This window comes from Seriola dumerili, unplaced genomic scaffold (genome assembly GCF_002260705.1).
Source record: "Seriola dumerili isolate Sdu_G_001 unplaced genomic scaffold, Sdu_1.0 BDQW01000138.1, whole genome shotgun sequence".
In the NCBI taxonomy this organism is placed as follows: Eukaryota; Metazoa; Chordata; class Actinopteri; order Carangiformes; family Carangidae; genus Seriola; species Seriola dumerili.
The window spans coordinates 7,603,831-7,626,075 of NW_019174393.1; the positions used below are offsets into that span (position 1 = coordinate 7,603,831).

The window sequence follows — 22,245 nt, forward strand, 5'->3', positions numbered from 1 at the left end:
ACTCGCTCTCAGACTTTGAAATCTCACCCGACTATCATAGAAACCCTCGGACACAATCACACTATCTCCTTTTTCTCAGCACAGCTGGAGCCCTGCTCCCCTCAGGCGGCCATTCCCTGGATCCCATTTGAGGTCAGCCCACCCTGGAGGGGGCAGTGTTGTTCCAGTAAGGGTATCTGTCTGGACATGTCCACCTCCACCTACATAGATCTCCCTCCACCTGACCCACAGCCTGAGGGGACCAGCCAGATGAGGAATGAGATGGAGAAAGATAGAAATATATGTATGTGTGTGTGTGTTTTCTTCCTCTGTCCAGTTAAGTCTTCTTTCTGTTGACTTTTTGGACATTATTGCTGTGCTAGCTTGTCACCTCTAATGTTTGCAAGCTAGCTAAAAAAAAAGTTGAAAGTTTTACAACAAATCCTGTTATGTAATTTTGCTGAACAGTGGCGGTTCAGTTTGTGTCTTACATAAGAATCAGCCTGAAAAGTTTGCTTTTGACTCTGAGCCAAAATAAATACACCACACATACAGTAAATATTCAAAAATATAGTCCCTTAATATACTTTATATAAAGATCACCTCTGTGGACAAAAACATTTTGAAATTCTTTGTTGGAATATCTCCTAATATATATGAAATGTATGGGATGGATGCATGAAATGATGGACAGATAAGGGTTTGGAAAATAGTTGAAAGAAAAGAAAAAGGTAATACTGCTTATCAGAACCAGCAGTAGAAAGTAACAAGATGAAGATGACATCTGTTGATGTGTGTGTTTGACTATTGTAAAATATATATGAATATAATTAGAAGAAAACATTATGAAAAGCACAAGCAAGCAAACTCATGCATTCATGGATACGTCTGTCAACACACACAACCACAAAAAAATAATTGTTTACAGTTTGCTCGTCATTGCACCCAGGAGAAAGTCTTAGTTTAACAATGTCAGACATTTACAAAGCAACATGCAAATTAGATAAACAGCCTGAGAGTAAAAAAGAGATGACAGTGCATCTCAGAAATGAGAGTTTGTTCAAACACTGCACTTTAAACCTGCAGTAACAGCTAGCCCGGCTCCGTCAAAGATAACCACATCTACCTACCAGGATCTATAAGGCTCGCTAATTAACACAACATATATTGACTGTTTAATCAGTTTTAACCGAGCCAGGCTAGCTGTTTCCCCCTATTTCCAGCCTTTATGCTGAGCTAAGCTAGTTAGCTGCTAGCTGTGGCCTTATATTTACCATACAGTCATGGGAGTCGTATCAATCTTCTCATCTAATGCTCATAAAGTACATAAAAAACCACAGTGTAAGTTTGTATGCATTAGCTGTGTGAGACATCCACCCACATCTGTGTATATCTGTATATTGATGAATGGTGACTTCCTTAGTATGCACTCTGTATTGATTATTGCAATTACACACTATTACGGTTCTATTATCCGCGCTGACTGTCTTTAATTACACTAGAGAGCAAGAGGAAGAGTGAAGGAGGAGGAGGAGAGAGAGAGACAGTGAGAGTGAGAGAGAGAGAGACACGGTACAGATAGATAGATGAAGCGAGACACTGCACCGAACTAATTAAAACAGAAACTTTTTGTTTCAGCAAGTTGACAGGGAATGAATCTGGCAGGGAATTAATCTGTCCGCAGGGAACACAGTGAGGAGTTATACACACACACACACACACACACACACACACACACACACACACACACAGGGAGGTGCAGTGCAGAGTGCCGTTGCCATAGTTACTGAGTGTGGCGCCACATCATGCGGCAGAGTTAATGCAGAGGTGTGTGCTGTGTGCGTGTGTGTCTTATTTAGGCTTTCATTATATCACCACTCTGACCTATTCCAACATCCTCTACACAAGCACACAAAGGTTGCTGTGATAAATCCAGAGGGTTCCTGTTGAAATAGCTAAGTCTTCACTATTGGTAACAGCATCCAATCTGTGGCTCTTACCCTTGAGGTGAAGCATCATTTATGCTTATTTAGTCGGTGATCACATACTGGAAGAAAATATTTGGCAAATGAGATAAGCACTTCAAATTGAGGCCAAAGGAAGTGTTCTTGTAACTGGTTATAAATGGTGGCATACTGTAAATAAGAGTTGTTCTGACAGAACCATGAATACCATACCATGAATGTCTATATACAATTAGCAAGGTGCATGTATACATATTTTCTTATTTGATCATTGTAACTGATGAATTAAGATGTAATCTGCATTTAAATGTTGGAGGCAGAGCTCATTACTACATAATGCACAGTTACATAACTAAAGAAGCATCATATTGCACAAGCTGATCCTATGTTTTGTATGTAAAATCTTAATTTGTAAAGTAACTAGTAAATGAAATTAATGTAGTGCTGTGTTAAGTGAGTATAAAGTTTTTAATTACTCATAATATTTCACTCTTGGAACTGTACATAGGTAAATGTACTGTAGTAAGAATGAAACAGAGGGATAAAGAGCAAGATGGAGAGTCCACCACATGCCAGTGGTCAGCACTACAGTAAGTAATCCACGCTGTTCCAACGTACAGTGCTTCCAGCAGTAATCAAAACAGCAAGTTCAGCACAAATTCAAAACACGTGGGAACTGTCCGTCCTCATAGTCCTTTACCTTCACCGATCTCTCTGTTCAAGGAACTGTCAAAAGAGATATACACTAAATGAATTACTGATGCAAGTGTACAAATAATACCAGCTCTCAGTGTCAAGTGCTATCAATTCACTTTCTGTTCTTCAAACCACCTGTGCTTTCTTCTTCAAAAAAAAAAAAAGAAAGGTTTTTCAAATGAAGACGCAAAGGAAGCCAAAGAATTATGTTATGAGCACCAGGGACCATCAGAGATAGAGAATATCAATTAATCTCTGTTGGAGGGATGTGAGTGTCTGAGCTTGAAATGAGCAGGTGTGTCCTTGCTCCTTCATCACACTGTGCACTCCACATGCGTGAGGTGAGTTACCATGTTAACAGCTGCGCCTTTAACATATTATTGCACTTTCACAGACTATTTTCCAAGTCCATTCTCAGCCTCATAACCCGCCCTCTCTCCTCCTATCTTTTCACAAGATGTTGTAAAAGGAAAACCCACAGTAAGGAAAACTAGCTGCCCAGTATCTAATAACAAATCACTGTCGCTGTAAAGACAGGGTATAATTGAAAGCGGTACTATGGCGGCTCATGATGGTTGTGTCCACCTGGTCAGAAGACCCGGTATTTGAAAAACCCTGAAGGAACAGGCAAGAAGGATCTCATCTATCAGTGGGTAGAGAATTGGTGGAGAAGTAAAGCTCTAAGTTGACTAAGACAGTACTATATTTGAACAGCGCACCAGTGAGCGCAGTGTAATTTAACTCCACCGTTGACAATTCTGATTGGATTAAAAAAATTCAAACAATCCACATAATTTTTTGAACTGTCTTGAGAATGATAGCAGGTTCAGTCAATCATTCATCCTGTGTTGGCACAGTGAAATAGAGTGTGGAAATAGCTCTGACAATATGAGAGAATCATTTTATTAAACTAAAGCTGACTACTGAATACATGACTGAATACGTTAACTGTCTAAAGACCATCCCTTTCAGTTCAAACTAGTAACATGTTGAGTAAGTACAGTGCTCATTGAAGCAACACACACACACACACACACACACAGTACAGTGTAGTATATTATAGTATAGTATAGCATAGCACAGAATAGTATAATATAGTACAGCATAGTATAGTATAGTATAGTCTAGTGCAGTATAGAATAATATAGTACAGTATAGTTTAGTATTGTTTTAGTAAAGTCTTAAAATCACACACTAAAACTGTTCAAAAAGCCTGATTCATGTTTTAGACATTTCCTTGACGGGAATTGAACCTCTGAAACTCTGAGACTAGTGTTCTTTCTATCAAACTTATTCACACAGGAACATAACAATTGAAGACCATAGTGCCATATTAAAACCAAGGCTGACATCTGCTCAGTCAAACTGATGTAGTACTGCTTCCGATTCCTGTTATTTCTTACCATTTCCGTTATTTATTACAACATCCTCTCCGGAATGAAAATATAGATTAATTCTCTTTCCTCCAATTGTTCAAGTCTTACAAATATCATAAAAAATTAATTCATAACATCGGGCACTTCAGCTTTGTGAAAATTGATAACGTGCTTCTGCATATCTATGCAGTAACAACGTTGTCCTGCAGACATAAATCTCAGATGCAAGCAAGTCTTTGTTTCTCCCAGAAAATGTGCTCTCCTTCTTTCTGTGGTGAAAAGTGTCGCTGTCTTGAGGAGTTATGTCTAAATGAAAGTGTGTGACATGTTTATTTTTCAGTAGCTGGTGAAGTGAGGGAAGACGAGTTGTTCAGTAGACAGAGTGGTGCATAGTACACACACAGAGACACAGACACACACACTCTATGCTGTTTAACCTTTTTTTTTTGTTATGGACAATGTTTTGAAAAGGTTTATGATGCAGAGACTCCAGCAGAGAGAGGTAGACATACAAATGTCTGGCTCTACTTCTTAAAGGCAAATCGTCCCTGCATGTGTTAGATCACAATCATCAGAAGGCCCACAAAATAAGTAATAACTATGAGAGTTACTTTATACCGTTTTATCCAGTTAAACATTTGTGAACTAATATGCCGCAGTAGCTTCTGTAGTCATTCCATGTAACCCTGCATACAGACAGGCACAACGACAGACAGACAGTAACAGTGAAAAATAGATTGGCAAGCAAAGACAAAGGCTTCTATAAGTGTTAGAGGGTAAATATAATTACACATCCAAAATGTCAAGAAGCAAAGTTCCCTTCTTCTCATCCGAACCTTATGTTATATCTTTAAATGGGCTTAAAGACTTTTGCATACCTTCAGCATCACATTGCTGCATTCAATCTAATTCACACAAAGATGCCATGTTAGTCCATGGTAAGGTATAGAAAGGATTGAAGGCTGCAGTGTAAGTAGGTTAGACCCCAGGGGCCCTAAAGACACTGTCTGGTTTCAAACTGCAAAAGAATTATGACAGGGTTGCAACATCTGCTGCCTGAAAGACAAGACAGTGATGGATGGCCAGGTGTGTTTTGTGTGTGTCGCAGTGCTGCATACACACGTACAGTCCAGGAAACAGAACATGCATATATGTGCACATTCACACACGCCCACGAGCAGACTGACTGAGGCACCAGTTAAATAAGCAATGCACACATTTGTGACAGATGGTAATTTCAATTTACTATGAAGCACCAATGAGCAACGTTTGCCAAACTCACAAACATACGGATGGCTGTGTGCAACACACACACACACACACACGCACAAACTGACAAGAACACACTAACTTGTTTGTGATGGCTCACTGTTTAATACCTGTCAACAACTTCCATATGAATGCATTTCCAGTTGAATAAATAATCCCATCAGAGGAGATAAAGATTAATGATGTATTTATCATCCGATGACAAGAGCTCTACGCCACACATAAAAGATCAGTATCTAGATGTCAATGGAAAATTCTATTTGATGAGATTACTGAACAGTAGGAAGCATAATACCACTTCAGTGTCAGGAAAATTAATGCTACATTCATAAAACATTAAATGAACCACATACTTTGTAGACATGAACTTTTCCAAGATGAACAGATACCTCCTATAGTCATGAATCTGTACATATTAATATGAAAAGACAGAAATAGCTGTTCTCTTCAACACACTACTAGACACACTTGTCAACTTATGTGTGAGCCTGAATCATAATGTGTGTCAACACTGTATACCTTTAGGCCAGTAGCCAGTAATCCTACAGTGAGGAAAAGCACAACTTTGCCTATAATTATACTGTAGTTACCTTATATATGGTCATTACCGGGATCACTTATCATGTATACAGTATATAGCAAGTTCAAAAGATCCCGGCATGTTGTGGCAGGAGTACCAGAGCACAGGAAAAGGCAAGTGCTGACAGTGAAACCTAATCTCAAGTATTGCTTGGGTGTAACACATCACAGTCTGTGTAGTTTGTGGGGAGATAGCAACTAATGTGTGGTTTTGCGGTTGACTGTCGACTTCATTTCATTTTCTTCCAATGTAAAAATTTTATTCTTAAAAAAAGCTGTTACTTTGAATATTTACAACTTTCTTAGATGTCAGATACCCTAAAACCTAAAAAGCTATTGCTCCATGTTTGCATCACCTCCCTCTGTGACTGCTGCTTTTGGGCTGGGTCTTGGAGAAGGAGCCGGGCTGGGGGCTGCAGGCGTCTTGCGTCCAGTGGGGATCGGTGGCAGGACGGGCTTGATGTTGGATCCAGGACGTCTATCAGAAGAGGGGGACACAACCGCAGCTAGTCTATCCGTGTCTGGATGGGGGTCATTGTGGTTTTGGTCTGAAATAGAAATGTTTTCTTTAATATAGGATATGGAAACACAGCAAAAAATCTTTAGAACCTCATAAAGTCAGCTTTATTATCTTATACCCAGATGTACCATTTTGGTGATTTACAGTGTTTTTTAAACTATAAAAGGAATTACTAAAGTACTCATGAAAAACTGACAAAAAACTAAAATTTTTAGTTATAAGTTTTATAAAATAATAGGTGTACAATAAACAACTTATTAAACAGTCTTTTTCCCTGTCCTCTAGCAGCTCAAAAATCTTTCTTCTCTTTGATTTTATATATATTTTTTATTTATATATATTTTATATATACACACTGTATATATCAACACAGAAATTCCATAAATGACAAAAAGCAAACAAACAAGCAATAATAACCTTTTGGTGTTTCCAAGGCGTGTCCCAGGAGAGAGATATCTAGCGGTTCCACTAAGCCAGACAAGGCCCCAGCTGAACTGGGAACAGACAGTGCTGAACTGGCACAAGACTCATCTGAGCTGCTTGTCAAAAGAGGAAAAAGAAGGGATAGAGGGGAAGATAAACCACGGATACAAAGTGGGGGGAAAAAAAGAGAAATGAGGACAGAAAAGGGAGGAAGACTTCCATGCAGGTTGTTCAGGGGAATGGTGACAAAAGTGAGAAAAACACAAAAACTAGAGATGTGGTTTTGGAAATGTTACCATCATACTGGGCAGGGGATCAGTGTCCCCCTTAGTGTTCATGATAGCACAAACCAGAGCTGGAGATAGTGACAGCATTTTTGTGCAAATGCTACAATTTCAGTTTTATGATAATAATTTGGGGATGATTATTGGTACGCAATAAACAAACAGATACAAGTTTTTGTCATTTATTTTCCGCAACTAGACCGCTCTATAATGCTTGACCATAAAAACGCAAGAACACATGCACACCAACACACAGACTACACAAAAATCCCATCATACAACAGGATCTCCTGTAACAATATGTGAGATAGAAACACACAAGTAAAGGCACATCCCTGTTAAGAGCATTACAAGTAGACAGGTGTCTGGAATCCTCTACAGAAATACTGAAGGTCTGAGTAATGCTAACTGTAAACACTGGGGGCATGTATCACTCAAGACTGCGTTGACAGAACTTGAAGATTTTTAACAAGTTGTGTGAAACTTGCCTTCTCAGAACATGATCCCACAGGCAACAAATTAATTTGACTGAACACTCACAGTATTTCTGCGTGTATCTTTAATGTCTTCTTTTAAGAAGAAGAAATGAAGTAAAATGTTGCTAATTTGTACAGGCGAAAGAAAGCTGTGTGCTGCTGCATGCACCACACACCCACATAACCACAAATATTATGTCAATGTATGACTAATTAAATCCATATTTGTGCAGCAAGCCTGTTTATTTAGTGTAAGTGTACTAAGCAAAAGCTGGAAAATATGAATTCATGAGGGGGTGTCTTTGTGTGTAAGCAAATGCATGTCTTGTGCATGTGTGTGGGATGTATACTCAAATGTGTCCCCACATGGTTTGTACCAGTAAAATGAACAAAAAGTGAACATATGTTGCAAAAACAGACCTAGAGAGAAAAGAATACTACCACAAAGCAGCTTCCTGCTCCTACATTTTCAGCTTGAGATTGTGTTTTATGAAACCACAAGGCTTCTTCTGAATTCTCTCCCCTCATCATAAATCAAAAAAAGCTATTATTATGGATTTAGAAACCATGTACAGAGTGAAATCTTATACAGCTTTGAAGTACGTCTATGCATCTGTTATTCTCATACAGTAACATCTGGCCTTAAATGGGAATTTTAACTGCATGGGTATGAATGTATGAGCACCTGTAAGTATGTGTGTGTGTGTGTGTGTGTGTGTGTGTGTATGTGTCCTTACCTGCTGTCCTCACTAAAATGAGTACCAGCATCATGATGCTGCAGTGATGATGGTGCTGTTTGAGGAGAGCTGTGATAAACAAAAAATAAGACTAAATTCAATAATTCTTCTTCACCAGTATAAATCACAGAGAAAAGCAATTTCACACACATTAACACACAGTCCACTAGAATAAAATATGCAATCATTCACTCTTGTTTTCATGCATATTTGGGGTAGTTAGAAGAGGTAACAGGTACTGGTATATTTTAGGACAACTGAGTGGAGAGCACGACTAAACGAGCCCATTATATTAACAAACAGTTAGATTCAAATAATTTGGGCACCTGCCATTTCAACCTCAAGGTCAAACACTAACCCACAACAAATCATCAAAAAGCAGTTAGGACAAGAGCTCCAATTAAATCAATTTGGCCCAGTTGAGAGTGCCCACTTCAAATTAAGCACTGGAGTGCAGTAGAGTGCGTGCTACTTATATTGAACCTTTTGAAGAGCTGGCTGTAGACCCCTGGACTCTTCCCCACTATAGCCTCTCTCACCAGCTGCTCACGCCTCCTGATGGAAGCCAGCTCCTGCAGAGAGGAGAGGGGAAGAGAAGGAGGAGGAAGAGGAGAAGTTAAGATGAAGTACAAAGGTGAGATGAAGGAGAGACAAACAGGGATTGCAGATGAGAAAGAGGAGAGGCAAGTTGATGTGGAGGGTGATTAAAAGGGACAAAAAGGGGTGGAAAATGGGAAGCATAAGTAATGCACGGCAGTAGAATGAGGAGGAAAAGGAAAGCCAGCATCCTGTCAGAGGACTGCAGATTATTTTTCCATAAACCTGATATAGTCAAGATGTCTGTTTAGCATTCAGTTACAGGCTTCATTACCAGTAAATTTTTCATCAGGCATGTTGTAACTCACAGCGGTGTTCTTCTGAGGGCTGAGCTCTGCTTGGATCTTGGTAAAATAGTTTCTGTAGGAGGAATCTGAGGGGTCAAGAGTTTTGGCAGAGTGTGACGTGAGTGTCCTTGATCCTGACCTCGACGAAGGTGAAGGTGGCTTCTCCTCTGGCTCATGACTTGAGGCTGTGAGAGACAGATATTGTATATCAATATCAACACTGTGTGTATGTATGATGGTTAGAGCATACAGGCACAAAATGCATATATAAACATATAATGTACAACACAGAGCATGAAGATACAACCAAATCTAATTTATAATCACCTTAGTAATTATTCAAAGTGGCGCTCCAGTGATTCAGTATTACACTTCCATAAAATTGAGGGACAAATTAAAAATGCTCAAGATCAAATGGAAATTACTGAAGTAATGTCACTTGAGGAAGTTTTCAGACTTTACAAAGTTTCTCCAGAGCCACAGAAAACATCATGCAACAGTTTTAATGGGCTGAGTAGTACTGCTTTGGACTAGTAAATTGATTTTGACATGTAAAATTGGTGGCGTGCCCCCTAAAAACAAATGGTAGGGGCACCTAATTGTACTTTGCACCCTGTGCCTTTACAAAATTAGTGTCCTGATGCTTTAAGTCTGTTGATTTTGTTTGAACAAACAAACAAATACACACCTGTGGAGGTGTTGTCAGGGGATGCTCTGTTGTTTTCTCCTTCCTGGTCCGCTAGCAGCAGGTACTCCTTCACTACCTGCTTTAGTGTCTGGTAGGCTTCTTCCCAGTCATCTAGACACACACACACACACACACACACACACACAAAACGCGAAACAACACCACACCGAGAAACACAACCACCCCCACTACAACACAAAAACCACACCACACACAACACAAAGCACAACCCACAACACAACGAACACAAAAACACTCCACAACACCAAAAACAACACAAAAAAAACGGCGACACCACACCCAAGACACGAAACACAAACAAAACAAAAACACAACACAAACACCACAAAACAACACCAGCCAACGGACCACCAATAAAAAAAAAGATCTTGGGTCGCGGTGATAAAACAAGAAGCCCAATGCATCTCCCATCAAACAGTAATGACTCAAAGATATGGGAATGATGACCTTAGTGTAATGAGGTGCTAGCGAGCAGTGCATAAAAGTGATGAGTGTCCCGCACTCCCTGTATGTTGATCTCATTAAGAAAACAGCTAACATGTCTGAGTGCTTTCATGAGGGAATGATAAACACAGCTATTCTGTAGCTACATGCCCTTAATACATGTGGTAATTGGATTGAAAGTGTAGTGTATGGATTTTAGTGAGGTGTGTTTAATTTATCTAAGGCTATACCAATGATGCCTGGACTCCACTAAGCCGGGGTGAGACAGGATATCTTTAGCTTTGCGACACTTCAATGACAAACTGCCTGTGAACAGAGCAATCAGAGCAAGACCTCCCAATTTCTTTCTCCCAAAAATGATATCCAAAGGTTGAACATGTACAAAGATAAAATATCTCCCCTGGGAATCAATTAAGTGTTTTCTTAGCTTAAAATTGATGTTTGTTGAAAATGAATTGTAAATATTTATAACACTGTACTGCAATTAAACATTAATTGACTAATTAGTAAAATGGATTGAATTAGCCACTGGGGAATATTAAATTACCATTAATGTCTTCTGAAATGTAGATGAGTGAATACACTTAATGCTGTAATAAAAATAATTCAGTGACAAACTGCTTCCTTGCCGTACCAGAGGGAATAACGTTATCGAAGAATCCCGGCCGTTGCCTGTTGGTGTTTGCGTAGAGCTCTATACGTGACACCGCTATGTCAATCTGTGCTGGGGTGTAGAGACCACGGCTTTTTAGGTGGCCTTTGTACTTCTCCACTTGGGTGGGGATGAGCAGGATGAACCGAGGCTCGAAGTAGCTGTTCTTCAGACTGAACACACCCTGTGGGGACAGACGAGCTGTTTGCTTTTCTGTAACAAAGCAGGTTTGATATTCTTTTTATTCCAACTTTAAATTTTTGTTTAATTGTATGATTCACAGTCACTCCTTGGGGGGTTACAGCTAAGGAGATTGTGGGGGGTTTGGTAATTAAAAGCACAAAAGTTGAAATTATTTCCCAGATGATTAGGTTTGCTGAAGATGGGGTTAGCTTATGCTACTGGGTGAACCAATCAGTTCACCCAAATTACAAGCATACTAACACATTTTCACATTTACTATAAATACAATAATTGTATGAACATGTATGTATGGTACATGCTATATACATCCTATGTTGCTGTTAGACTGGCTTTATCGACCACATTCGTTATTAGTCAACTTGCTGAACTCTCATACATGAGTTTTGTATATGCATACCTCCAGCTCCATGTGCACACAGCAGGCCAGTCCTTCTCTGGCCACGTCCTCTATGGCATCTCTGGTCAGACCATAGCTGTGACCCCCATAAGGCATGGTCTGGATGAACTTACCCTGAAAGGGAATTTCCGGTTATGAGGGGAAAGAATGAGAGAGGTGTGTGCACCGCTTTATTGCCCCACATTCATCATGGTACAACGAATAGAAACGTTATGAGCCACCTTTATCATCTAAAGTGGACATAATACTAGACCCACATACACAACTCCAGGGTGTTCTGTCAAGATTAACAACCTGAAGTCATTGGCCCACCTGTGAACTGAACTTTTTACCTCGTGGTCAGGGCAAAAAGATCCCTCTTTTGTTACCTTTCACACATGACCTCTGACCTTTTGTCTGCCAGCCTTTGGGGCAGTTTTTCTTGAACAGCATAGTATATAACTCTCAACAAGATTATGAGCAAATCCAACAATTCTTGGTCTTTGGTTTGTGTTAGTTAAATTGAATTCAGATATATAAATAAAATTGAAACTATTTGTTATGATTCTCAAGAAAAAGTTGTCCTGTGAATTCTATTACAGTGATTTAGTAGCTGTTTGTGCAAATTAAATTTTGGAGTGTTGTTTTTAAAGCGTTGATTTGTTTTCTACTGTTTTACTGAAGCCTATTTTTATACCACTGCTGTGGTTTGCTACATTAAAAACACAGCAACTGGAGAGCACAGACTTTGTAAAATCAACACTGAAACTGGCCTGTCAATTAAATGGCCACATGTGGAGCCAGTAAACAGTGGGCCAACAAGGGACTGGTAATCTAACTTGTCAAGGTTTACCCCAATAGAAATAGTTTCAAATCTGTCCTTTCTGCCTTTTAGAACTGCATACATTATGAAAGTTTACGTTGTATCATAATAGTGCAGGAGAAACTCCTTAACTGTGACACACTGCATTTTATATTTTGTTACTTTTTTCTCACAATTTATATAAGATACACTATGTGTCCTCTGAAGAGGAATGTAAGCTCCCTCCAACATTTTGTGTGTGTCCCTTAACCTTTCTAAGTAGGTCATTGAAAAGTATCTAAACACACAATTACAAACGTGATTCTTGTGATTCCATATTACCAGACTACTAGCTATTCAGATATAATTACACAGCAGGCCTACTTTTTGTTTACGGCACAACGAAGACTATAATAAGTACCAAGGACTGCTGATTGGGGTTAATTTTGTATAACAACAGCCCCAAGAAGTGGGTTCAAGAGGTTATGATTGCATAGTTACTGACGAACAAATCTGAGGGAAAAAGGTTTGAAGAAGAGGAGGGCAGCTGACACATGAAAGGTGAGTGCAAGAAGAATAAGAAGGGGAGGACAGGACAGCGATAAACCAAGTAGTTGGCAAGAGAAGAATGGAGGGTGAAGGTGAAAAATGGACAAAGAGGGAGGGGCAGACTGTCTAGTTAACCTGATCCACTTCCTCTAATGGAGTAGACAAAAGGCATCAATACCAGCCCAGTCCTTGCTGTAAAATTGACTTTGTGACCCCAACCTCTATCCATCATCCCCCGCCACTCTTACATAACATGCAGTTTGACAAGAGGGACGAGATGAAAAACAAATGTGTCCAAAACCCATGGAACCATTTTTCTAAAGCCCCAGGTAAAACTAATCATCTCATCTACTCAAATCATTATGGCCCGTGAGTGAAGAAACTTGCTGAAGCAGTGGTTCCATTTAATTATCTTGTGGGCAAGTAGTGCTATGTATGAATGACTTATGAGAGTGTCCATTAAGATTATTTTGAGTGCAGAACTCAAAATAACCTTGTCACCTTCTCAGTAACTTCTAGGGCCTGTGATGACAAAAAAGGAGCTTAATGTCAAGCTAACAAACCATGTGAATCATGTGCTGAAAGTCTTCCTCACTGACAAAATGGTAATCAATTCCATTCTCCTCTCCAAAGTAGGGCCCCCTGGTGGTGTGACAGGTTCTGTGGAAACACACACAAAGTAGAGAAACACTCATATCTTTCATTGTCATATCTAGTCATATAATTTATGAGGTCTTAGTATGAGAAAATCCTAGACCTGCAACCACTAAAGAGGACCAGTGAGGGGCAAAACTTCAGAACAAGACCCCTGGACTTCTGGAATGCTCAAGACAGTAAAACAAACCACCAGCTGAAAACCAGGAACATGCCATTACTTTAAGATGGAGGTTTGATTCGTTTAACTCTGTATGTGTGCCCCTGCATTTAAAGGATGGCTGCAGAGTTTTAGAAGCATGTGATACACAAATGACATATGCACATTGGTTCCTTTACTTAACTTGTTATTTATAGCATCCTGGCATATCTTGAAAATCACTCCATAATCAAAATGTATTATTATTATTATTATTGAAAGAGTTTTTGGTTGCTTTAATCATTTCATCTCTCCACGCTGGCCATAAGGAGATCATGTAATATGAGACTTCAACAGTCTGAGTTTGACAAACTCACTGTGTATCTTCCAAAATAAAGTAGTTGTTTTTGTATGAAATTCCTTATTTGTGTTTCTAGGAAAGAGCTTCCCTGCTGAGTTGTGGTGGAGGGATAAGCCCTGTTATTTACATTGCTGGGATACAGCACCGGCCATTAACATACAAGCGACAACCAGGACCAATATGAAGACCTGTTTTTTGGCTACTTCTGAAGCAGCCGAAACACCATTATAGCTGTGGCTAAACTTAATTATGCGATTTGGTACAGAACGAGGGCTGTGGATTTTGTCCCCAACTCCTTATTGTTCAACTGTGCAACAAAGAAATCACTTCAGGGTCAATATGGAAAGGAGGAATGATTACAGCAAACAATAACTCTCTCAATGTACATACGACATGTGAGTAATATATTGATGTGGAGTTGAAAAAAATCCAGAACAATCTTTAAGGTATTCAGGATTAGTTGATTCCTTTATTTCATTATGTAATATGTATATTATATATTTTCTTATATAAGGGGTCCCCAAACTACGGCCCGCGGGCCACATCCGCCCCGCCAAAGCAATTGGAGTGGCCCACTTAACGATCCCAGACAATCCCTCTAAACATCAACCAATTTTTATTAAATTGCATTTTCCTATCATAACATCATAACATATCCGTACTTAAAGGTTGGCATTCTAATTAAAATTGACCATAGTTATGAGCTATTTATAGTTAATAGTGGCTCATCTTCACCTCCTCACACAATGTTATATTCTGACGTGACTTTGATCGTGACCGAGCCAGCGTCAAGCTGCAAAGTTCTGAGGTGGGAATCTGTCATGAAGGTGGTTGTGTCCTGCATAAACTTCATCAGAGCAAACGGACTTAAACACAGGCAGTTCCAAGCCTTTCTCTCCGAGCTAGAATCAGCCCACGGAGACGTGCTTTACTATGTACTATGCTTCCCTCCCAAATGAGACCTATCCCAACATAAGAAAGCACGCAACAAAGATGTCCACAGTTTTTGGGAGCACATATATCTGTGAGCAAACTTTTTCACACATGAAGCTGATAAAAAATCCGACGAGATCAAGTCTCACAGATCAACACCTGCATCAGTCTCTGAGACTGGCTGTAACTGGAATGGAACCTGACATCGATCTCCTCACCAGTCAGAAGCAAGCCCACAGCTCACACTGATATGGTAAGCCTACTGATTTCAATAGCAATAGATATTAAAAAATGTCATTATAGTAATGCTCTTTTTATAGGCAACATGTTCTACCTGATTATGACCACTAACCACTATTTCTGTATTAATATAATTTCACTACTGTAAAGACAGAACACTTACCGTTTTTTAACTCAACTGTACCTGTTACAAAATCACATCACCTCATTCTTATTTGAACATTACCATCAATTTTGTGTTGTTATTTTCTTATAAAATAAATGGAGTATCTGTGGTACTTTCAAATAAACACATGTGAAGACTTTTATTACTTTTTTTTTTGCAATATTATCAATTGTAATCTCCAAATAAATACTGGTTGTCACCCTGGCCCATATCATTTCCTGTTATAGACTAACCTCGGCCCCCATCTCAGAAAGGAAAAGTTGATGTGGCCCCCACTGAAAAAAGTTTGGGACCGCTGGTGTGGCACCTCAGCATATGAGAAGATGACCCATGGGCGGCCCTTCGAAGGGAGCGACTCAGAAGGCTGGGGCTGAACATATGTTACTCAGCGTGACGAGCCGAGTCCGTAGAACACCCAATTTGTGGACTTTCTGACAAATATTTTTCGTCGCACGCAAGCGGGCTCTGAGACCGTTTAACGAGGAATCTTCCGAAAGGGAGCGGACATTAGAAGCTGGGGCTGACATTATGTTACTCAGCGTGACGAGCCGAGCCGTAGACAACCAAAATTTGTGGAACTTCGAGAAGCATTTTTGGAAACTTATTAAAACACAGAAGTGTTAAACTGTGTCCCCGCATGCATATCAGAGACCGCCCATGCGGCCCTTCGGAAGGGAGCGACTCAGAAGGCTGGAGCCTGACATATGTTACTCAGCGTGATGAGCAATCCGTAGACACAAAAACTTGTGGACTTTGACAACTTTTCCGTTGTGACATTCAACACTAGTCTTAATCGGTGTGGCCACTCAGCATAAATGAGAGATGACCCATGGTCCGGCCCTTTCGGTAAGGAGCGAATCAAGAAGGCTGGGGGCTGTGACATATGTTACTTCAGCGTGACGAGCCGAGTCCGTAGGACACCCAATTGTGGACTTTTTTTGACAAAATTTTTCGTCGCAGCAAGCGGGCCTGCGGAGACCGTTTAACGAGGCATCGCCTTCCGAAGGACGACTTATAAAGCCTGGGGCTGACATATGTTTACTCAGCGTGACGACCGAGGTCCGTAGACACCAAATTTGTGGACTTCAGAAATTTTTTTTGGAAAATTATTAAAACAGAAATTTAAAACCAGTTGTCCCCGGCAGCAATATGAGAGACCCCCATGGTCGGCCCTTCGGAAGGGGCGATCCAGAAGGCCTGGGGCTGACATATGTAATTCAGCGGACGAGCCGAGTCTGTAAAGACAACCAAAACTTGTGAGACTTTGGCATTAACTTTTCCGTTGTGACATTACACACTAGTCTTAAATGGTTGTGGCACCTCAGCATAATGGAAAATGACCCAATGGCGGCCCCCGGCGCCCCCCCCCCCGGGCACAGGCATTGCGCCCAGCAAGCAGAAGCTAGCCGCCCGCCGCCTCCCGCCGCTCCCCCTCCCGGCACAGGCATTTGCGCCCAGTCAAGCAGAGCTTGCGCCCGGCGCCCGCCGGCGCCCCTCCCGCATTACCATCAGTTTGTGGTGTTACTTTCTATAAAATAATGGAGTATTGTGGTACTTCAAAGATGAACACATGTGAAGACTTTTTTATTACTTTTTTTTGCAAATCCAGGTGGTGCCAAAGCCAAACGTAAGGGCAGCTACATACAAATTATCATTGAATCTCCACAATAATAACTGGTTGTCACCCCTGGCCCATAATCATTTCCTTTATATAGAACTAACCTCGGCCCCATCTCAGAAAGGATAAGTTTTGATGTGGCCCCCCACTGAAAAAGGTTTGGGGACCGCTGGTGTGGCACACAGCACTATGAGAGATGACCATGGCGCCCCTTCGGAAGGGAAGCGACTCAGAAGGCTGGGGCTGACATATGTTACTCAGCGTGAACGTGCCGGAGTCCGTAACCCATTTGAGTTTAAATACATTATATTTAGCATCTAACTTAACAGATTTACGCGCTGTCCCCGCAGCACTTCAGAGACCCGCCATCAACACGCGGCCCTTCGGAAGGGAGCGACCTCAGAAGGCTGGGAGCCTTAATTGTTATTCGCGTGACGATCCTGTAGACTACCCAACTTGTGGAATTTTGGACAATATTTAGATGTATAACATCATATCTTAATGTGTTATATATGACGAAATGAAACCCATCGGCGGCCTTCGCCGGCGCCCCAACCCACCGGCATCAGGATTCAGCGCCATACCGCCCGCCGCCCGCCGGCTCCACCCCTCCTTCCGGCACAGGCATTGCGCCCAGCAAGCAGAGCTTGCCGCCCGCGGCCCGCCGGCGCCCCTTCCCCGGCATACCATCAGTTTGTGTTGTTACTTTTTCTATAAAATAAATGGATATCTGTTGCGTACTCAAATGAACACATTGAAGACTTTTTATTACTTTTTTTTTGCAAATCAACAGGTGTGCCACAAAGCCAAACGAAGGGCAGTACAACAATTATCATTGTAATCTCCCAATAATACTGGTTGTCACCCCTTGGCCCCATATCATTTCCTGTTATAGGACTAACCTCGGCCCCCATCTCAGAAAGGAAAGTTGATGTGGCCCCCCCTGAAAAAGGTTTGGGGACTCGGGCTGGTGTGGCCCACAGCATATGAGAGATGACCCATGGCGGCCCCTCGGAAGGGAGCGACTCAGAAAGGGGCTTGGGGCTGACAATATGTTACTCTATCGCGTGACGAAGCCGAGTCCGTAGACACCAAATTGTGGACTTTCGAGAAATATTTTTTGGAATATTATGTAAAACACAGAATTTAACCGTTTCCCCCGTTTGCATAGTGAGAGTCCGCCCATGGCGGCCCCTTCTGAGAGGGTAGCGACTCAGAAGGCTTGGGTCTGACATATGTTACTCAGCGTTGCGACCGAGTCCGTAGACACCAACTGTGCGACTTTGGACCAAAACTTTTTCCGTTGTGACATCACACAGTGCTTAATCGGTGTGGCATCCTCAGCATATGAGGAGATGACCCATGGCGGCCCTTCGGAAGGGAGCGACTCAAGAAGGCTTGGGGCTGACATATGTATAAACTTTCAGCGGTGTCGAATGGCGCGTACGAAGCCGAGTCCGTAGACATACCCAATTTTGGAACTTTTGACAAAATTTTTCGTTGCAGCAAGCGGGCCTCTGGAGCGTTTAACGAGGAATCCCTTCCGAAGGGAGCGACTTAGAAGCCTGGGGCTGACATATGTTACTTCAGCGTGACGAGCAGTCCGTAGACCACCAAATTTGTGGACTTTCGAAACATTTTTTTGGAAATTATTAAAACTACAGAATTTAACACGTGTTCCACGGCAGCATATCGAGGAGAACCGCCATGGCGGCCTTCGCGAAGGGAGCGACTTCAAAGGCTGGCCTGACATATGTTACTCAGCGTGATGAGCCAAGTCCGTAGACACCAAACTTGTGGACTTTGGACAAACATTTTTTCCGTTGTGACATTACAACACTATCTTAATGTGTGGCAACCCAGCATATGAGAGATGCACGCATGGCGCCTTCGAAGGGAGCGATATCAGAAGGCTGGGCTGACATATCTTACTCAGCGTGACGAGCCGAGTCCGTAGACACCCATTTGTGGACTTTTTGACAAAATTTTTTCGTCGCAGGCAAGCGGGCCTCGGAGACGTTTAACGAGGCAGTCCTTCCGAAGGGAGCGACTTAAAAGCTGGGGCTGACATATGTTACTCAGCCGTGAACGAGCCGAGTCCGTAGACACCAAATTTGTGGACTTTGAGAAAATTTTTGGGAAATTATTAAAACACAGAATTTTAACCATGTCCTCGCGCATATGAGAGAGACCGCCTGCGACCTTGGAAGGGAGCGCTCAGAAGGCTGGGGCTGACATATGTTACTCAGCGTGACGAGCCGAGTTCCGTAGACACCAAATTTTGTGGACTTTCCAGAAATTTTTTTTGGAAATTATTAAAACAGAATTTAACCGTGTCCCCGGCAAAGCATATGAGTAGACGCCCATGGCGGCCCTCGGAAGGAGCGACTCAGAAGGCTGGGCTGACATTATGTTATTCAGCCGTGACGAGCCGAGGTCTGTAGACACCAAACTTGTGGATTTGACACTTTCCGTTGCTGACATTCACACTACTATCTTTAATGGTGTGGCACCTCAGCATATGAGAAATGACCCATGGCGGCCCGCCGGCGCCCCCTCCGACTCCGGCACAGCATTGCGCCCAGCAAAGCAGTTAGCTGCCGCCCGCCGGCCCGCCCGGCTTCCCCTCCCCGGCACAGGCATTGCGCCCAGCAAGCAGAGCTTGCCGCCCGCGGCCCGCCGGCGCCCCTCCCGGCACTTACATCAGTTTGTGTTGTTACTTTCTATAAAATAATGAGTATCTGTGGTACTTCAAATGAACACATGTTGGAAGCTTTTTTATTACTTTTTTTTTGCAAATCAACAGGTGTGCCCAAAGCCCAAACGAAGGGCCAGCTACAACAAATTAATTCATTGTAATCTCCACAATAAATACTGGTTGTCACCCTGGCCCCATATCATTTCTTCTGTTATAGACTAACCGGCGGCCCCATCTCAAAGAAAGGAAAGTTGCATGTGGCCCCCACTGAAAAAGGTTTGGGGAACCGGCTGTGTGCCCACCACAGCATATGAGAGATGACCCATGGCGGCCCTTCGGGAAGGGGAGCGACTCAGAAAAGGCTGGGGCTGACATATTGTTACATCAGCGTACGAGTCCGATCCGTAGACACCAAATTGTGGCATTTCGAAGAAAAATTTTTTGGAAATTTATTAAAAACACAGAATTTAACCGTTTCCCCCGGTTTGATATGAGAGTTCCGCCCATGGCGGCCCTTCGGAAGGGAGCGACTCAGAAGGCTGGGGCTGACATATGTTACTTCAGCGTGACGAGCCGAGTCCGTAGACCACAAACTTGTGGACTTTGGACAAACTTTTCCGTGTGACCATACACGACTATGGTTTAATGGGTGGCACGCATTTCAGCATATGAGAGATGACCATGGGGCCTTCGGAAGGGATGCGACTCAGTAAGGCTGGGGCTGACATATGTTACTTCGCAGCGTGACGAGTAGCTCGAAGTCCATAGGACAGTGTCCAATTTTGATGAGACTCTTTGACACGGAAAAATTACGTTGCAAGCAGCGGCCCTCGGGACGTTTAACTGAGTTGGGCATTCCCTTCCTAAGGGAGATGCGACCTTAGAAAGCGCTGGGGCCTGACATGTTACTCAGCGTGATGAGCAAGCCGAGTCCGTAGACACCAAATTTATGGACTTGAGAAATTTTTTTGGGAAAATTAATTAAAAACAAGGAAATTTAACCGTGTCCCCGGAGCATATGAGAGACCGCCATGGCGGAACACTGCAAACTTGTGGACTTTGGACACAACTTTTTCCGTTTGTGACATTCACATACTAGTCCTTAAGGTGTGGCACCTCAGCCATATTGAGAGAGTACCCCAATGGCGGCCCCGGCGGCCGGTCGCGCCCCCCGCCTCCCCCCCGGCACAGGCATGCGCCCCAGCAAAGCAGAGCTAGCGCCGGCAGGCCCTCGCCGCCCCCCGCATTACCATCAGTAATGTGTTGTTATTTTTATAAAATTAAACGGATTATCTGTGGTACTTCAAAATAAACACATTGAAGACTTTTATTACTTACTTTGTTTTGCAATCAACAGGTGGTGCTCAAAGCCAAACGAAGGTCAGTCGTTGACACAAATTTATCATTGTAATCTCACCAATAATATCTGGTTTGTCACCCTGGCCCATATATTTCCTGTTATAGACTAAACCTTCGGCCCCCCATCTCAGAAAGGAAAGTTGATGTTGGCCCCCACTGAAAAAAGTTTTGGGGACCTGGCTTATATTAACATTTTAATGTTGCTAGTACTTTAAATCCCACTGGCCATGCAAGTCAAACATCGTGCCACGTATATGCTGGCACAGAACTCACACATTGGGATGTTGATTCTCAGTGGGATTAAAGTATAGCAACTTAAAATGTTATATAAGCCAGCGTCCCCAAAACTTTTTTCAAGTGGGGCCACATCAACTGTTCCTTCTGAGATGGGGGGCCGAGGTTAGTCTATAACAGGAAATGATAGGGCCAGGGTGACAACCAGTATTATTGTGGAGATTACAATGATAGATTTTGTTGTAAGGCTGCCCTTCGTTTGGGCTTTTGGCACCAACCTTTGCATTTGCAAAAAAAAGTAATAAAAAGTCTTCAACCATGTGTTTTTTTTGAAGTACCATCAGATATCCGTTTGATTTTTATAAAAAAAATAACAACACATACTGATTGGTAATGCCGGGGGGGGTGCGCCGGCGGGCCCGCCGGGCGGCTAGCTCTGCTTGCTGGGCGCAGTCCTGTGCCGTGGGGGGGGGGGGGCGCCGCCCGGCCGCCGGGCCGCCATGGGGTCCCCATCTCTCATGATGCTGAGGTGCACACCATTTAAGACTAGTGTGAATGTCACAACGGAAAAGTTTTGTCCAAAGTCCACAGAGTTTTGGTGTCCGCCAGTTTGGGCGGTCCTCCCTCTCATATGCGTGCCGGGGACACGGGTTAAATTTGTTTTAGATAATTTCCAAAAAAGATTTCTCAAGAGTCCAATAAATTGGTGTCTACGGACTCGGCGTCATCACGCTGAGTAAACATGTCAGCCCCAAGGCTTCTAAGTTCGCTCGGCCGCAGCGAATTCGGAAGGATTCCTCGTTAAACGTCTCTCCGAGGCCCGCTTGCTGCAACGACAAAATTTTGTCAAAAGTCCATAAATTGGGTGTCTATTGGTAACTCGGCTCGTCACGCTTGAGTAACATATGTCACCCAGCTTA

General features: G+C 42.4%; 1 protein-coding gene across 1 annotated transcript in view; it reads right to left on the bottom strand.

Annotated features, from left to right (window-relative positions):
- Positions 1–5,386: 5,386 nt before the first annotated feature.
- The window catches only part of lrguk (leucine rich repeats and guanylate kinase domain containing), a 32,065-nt gene continuing 15,206 nt past the window's right edge, over positions 5,387–22,245 (bottom strand). Inside the window, exons 12-20 of the mRNA XM_022749120.1 lie at positions 13,487–13,583; positions 11,594–11,707; positions 10,975–11,176; positions 9,876–9,986; positions 9,209–9,372; positions 8,787–8,875; positions 8,304–8,372; positions 6,801–6,919; positions 5,387–6,411 (exon numbers count right to left, since the gene is read on the bottom strand). Of these exons, the coding sequence (XP_022604841.1) occupies positions 6,197–6,411; positions 6,801–6,919; positions 8,304–8,372; positions 8,787–8,875; positions 9,209–9,372; positions 9,876–9,986; positions 10,975–11,176; positions 11,594–11,707; positions 13,487–13,583 (1,180 nt within the window). The 3' untranslated portion in view covers positions 5,387–6,196. The remainder of the gene's footprint in view (positions 6,412–6,800; positions 6,920–8,303; positions 8,373–8,786; positions 8,876–9,208; positions 9,373–9,875; positions 9,987–10,974; positions 11,177–11,593; positions 11,708–13,486; positions 13,584–22,245) is intronic.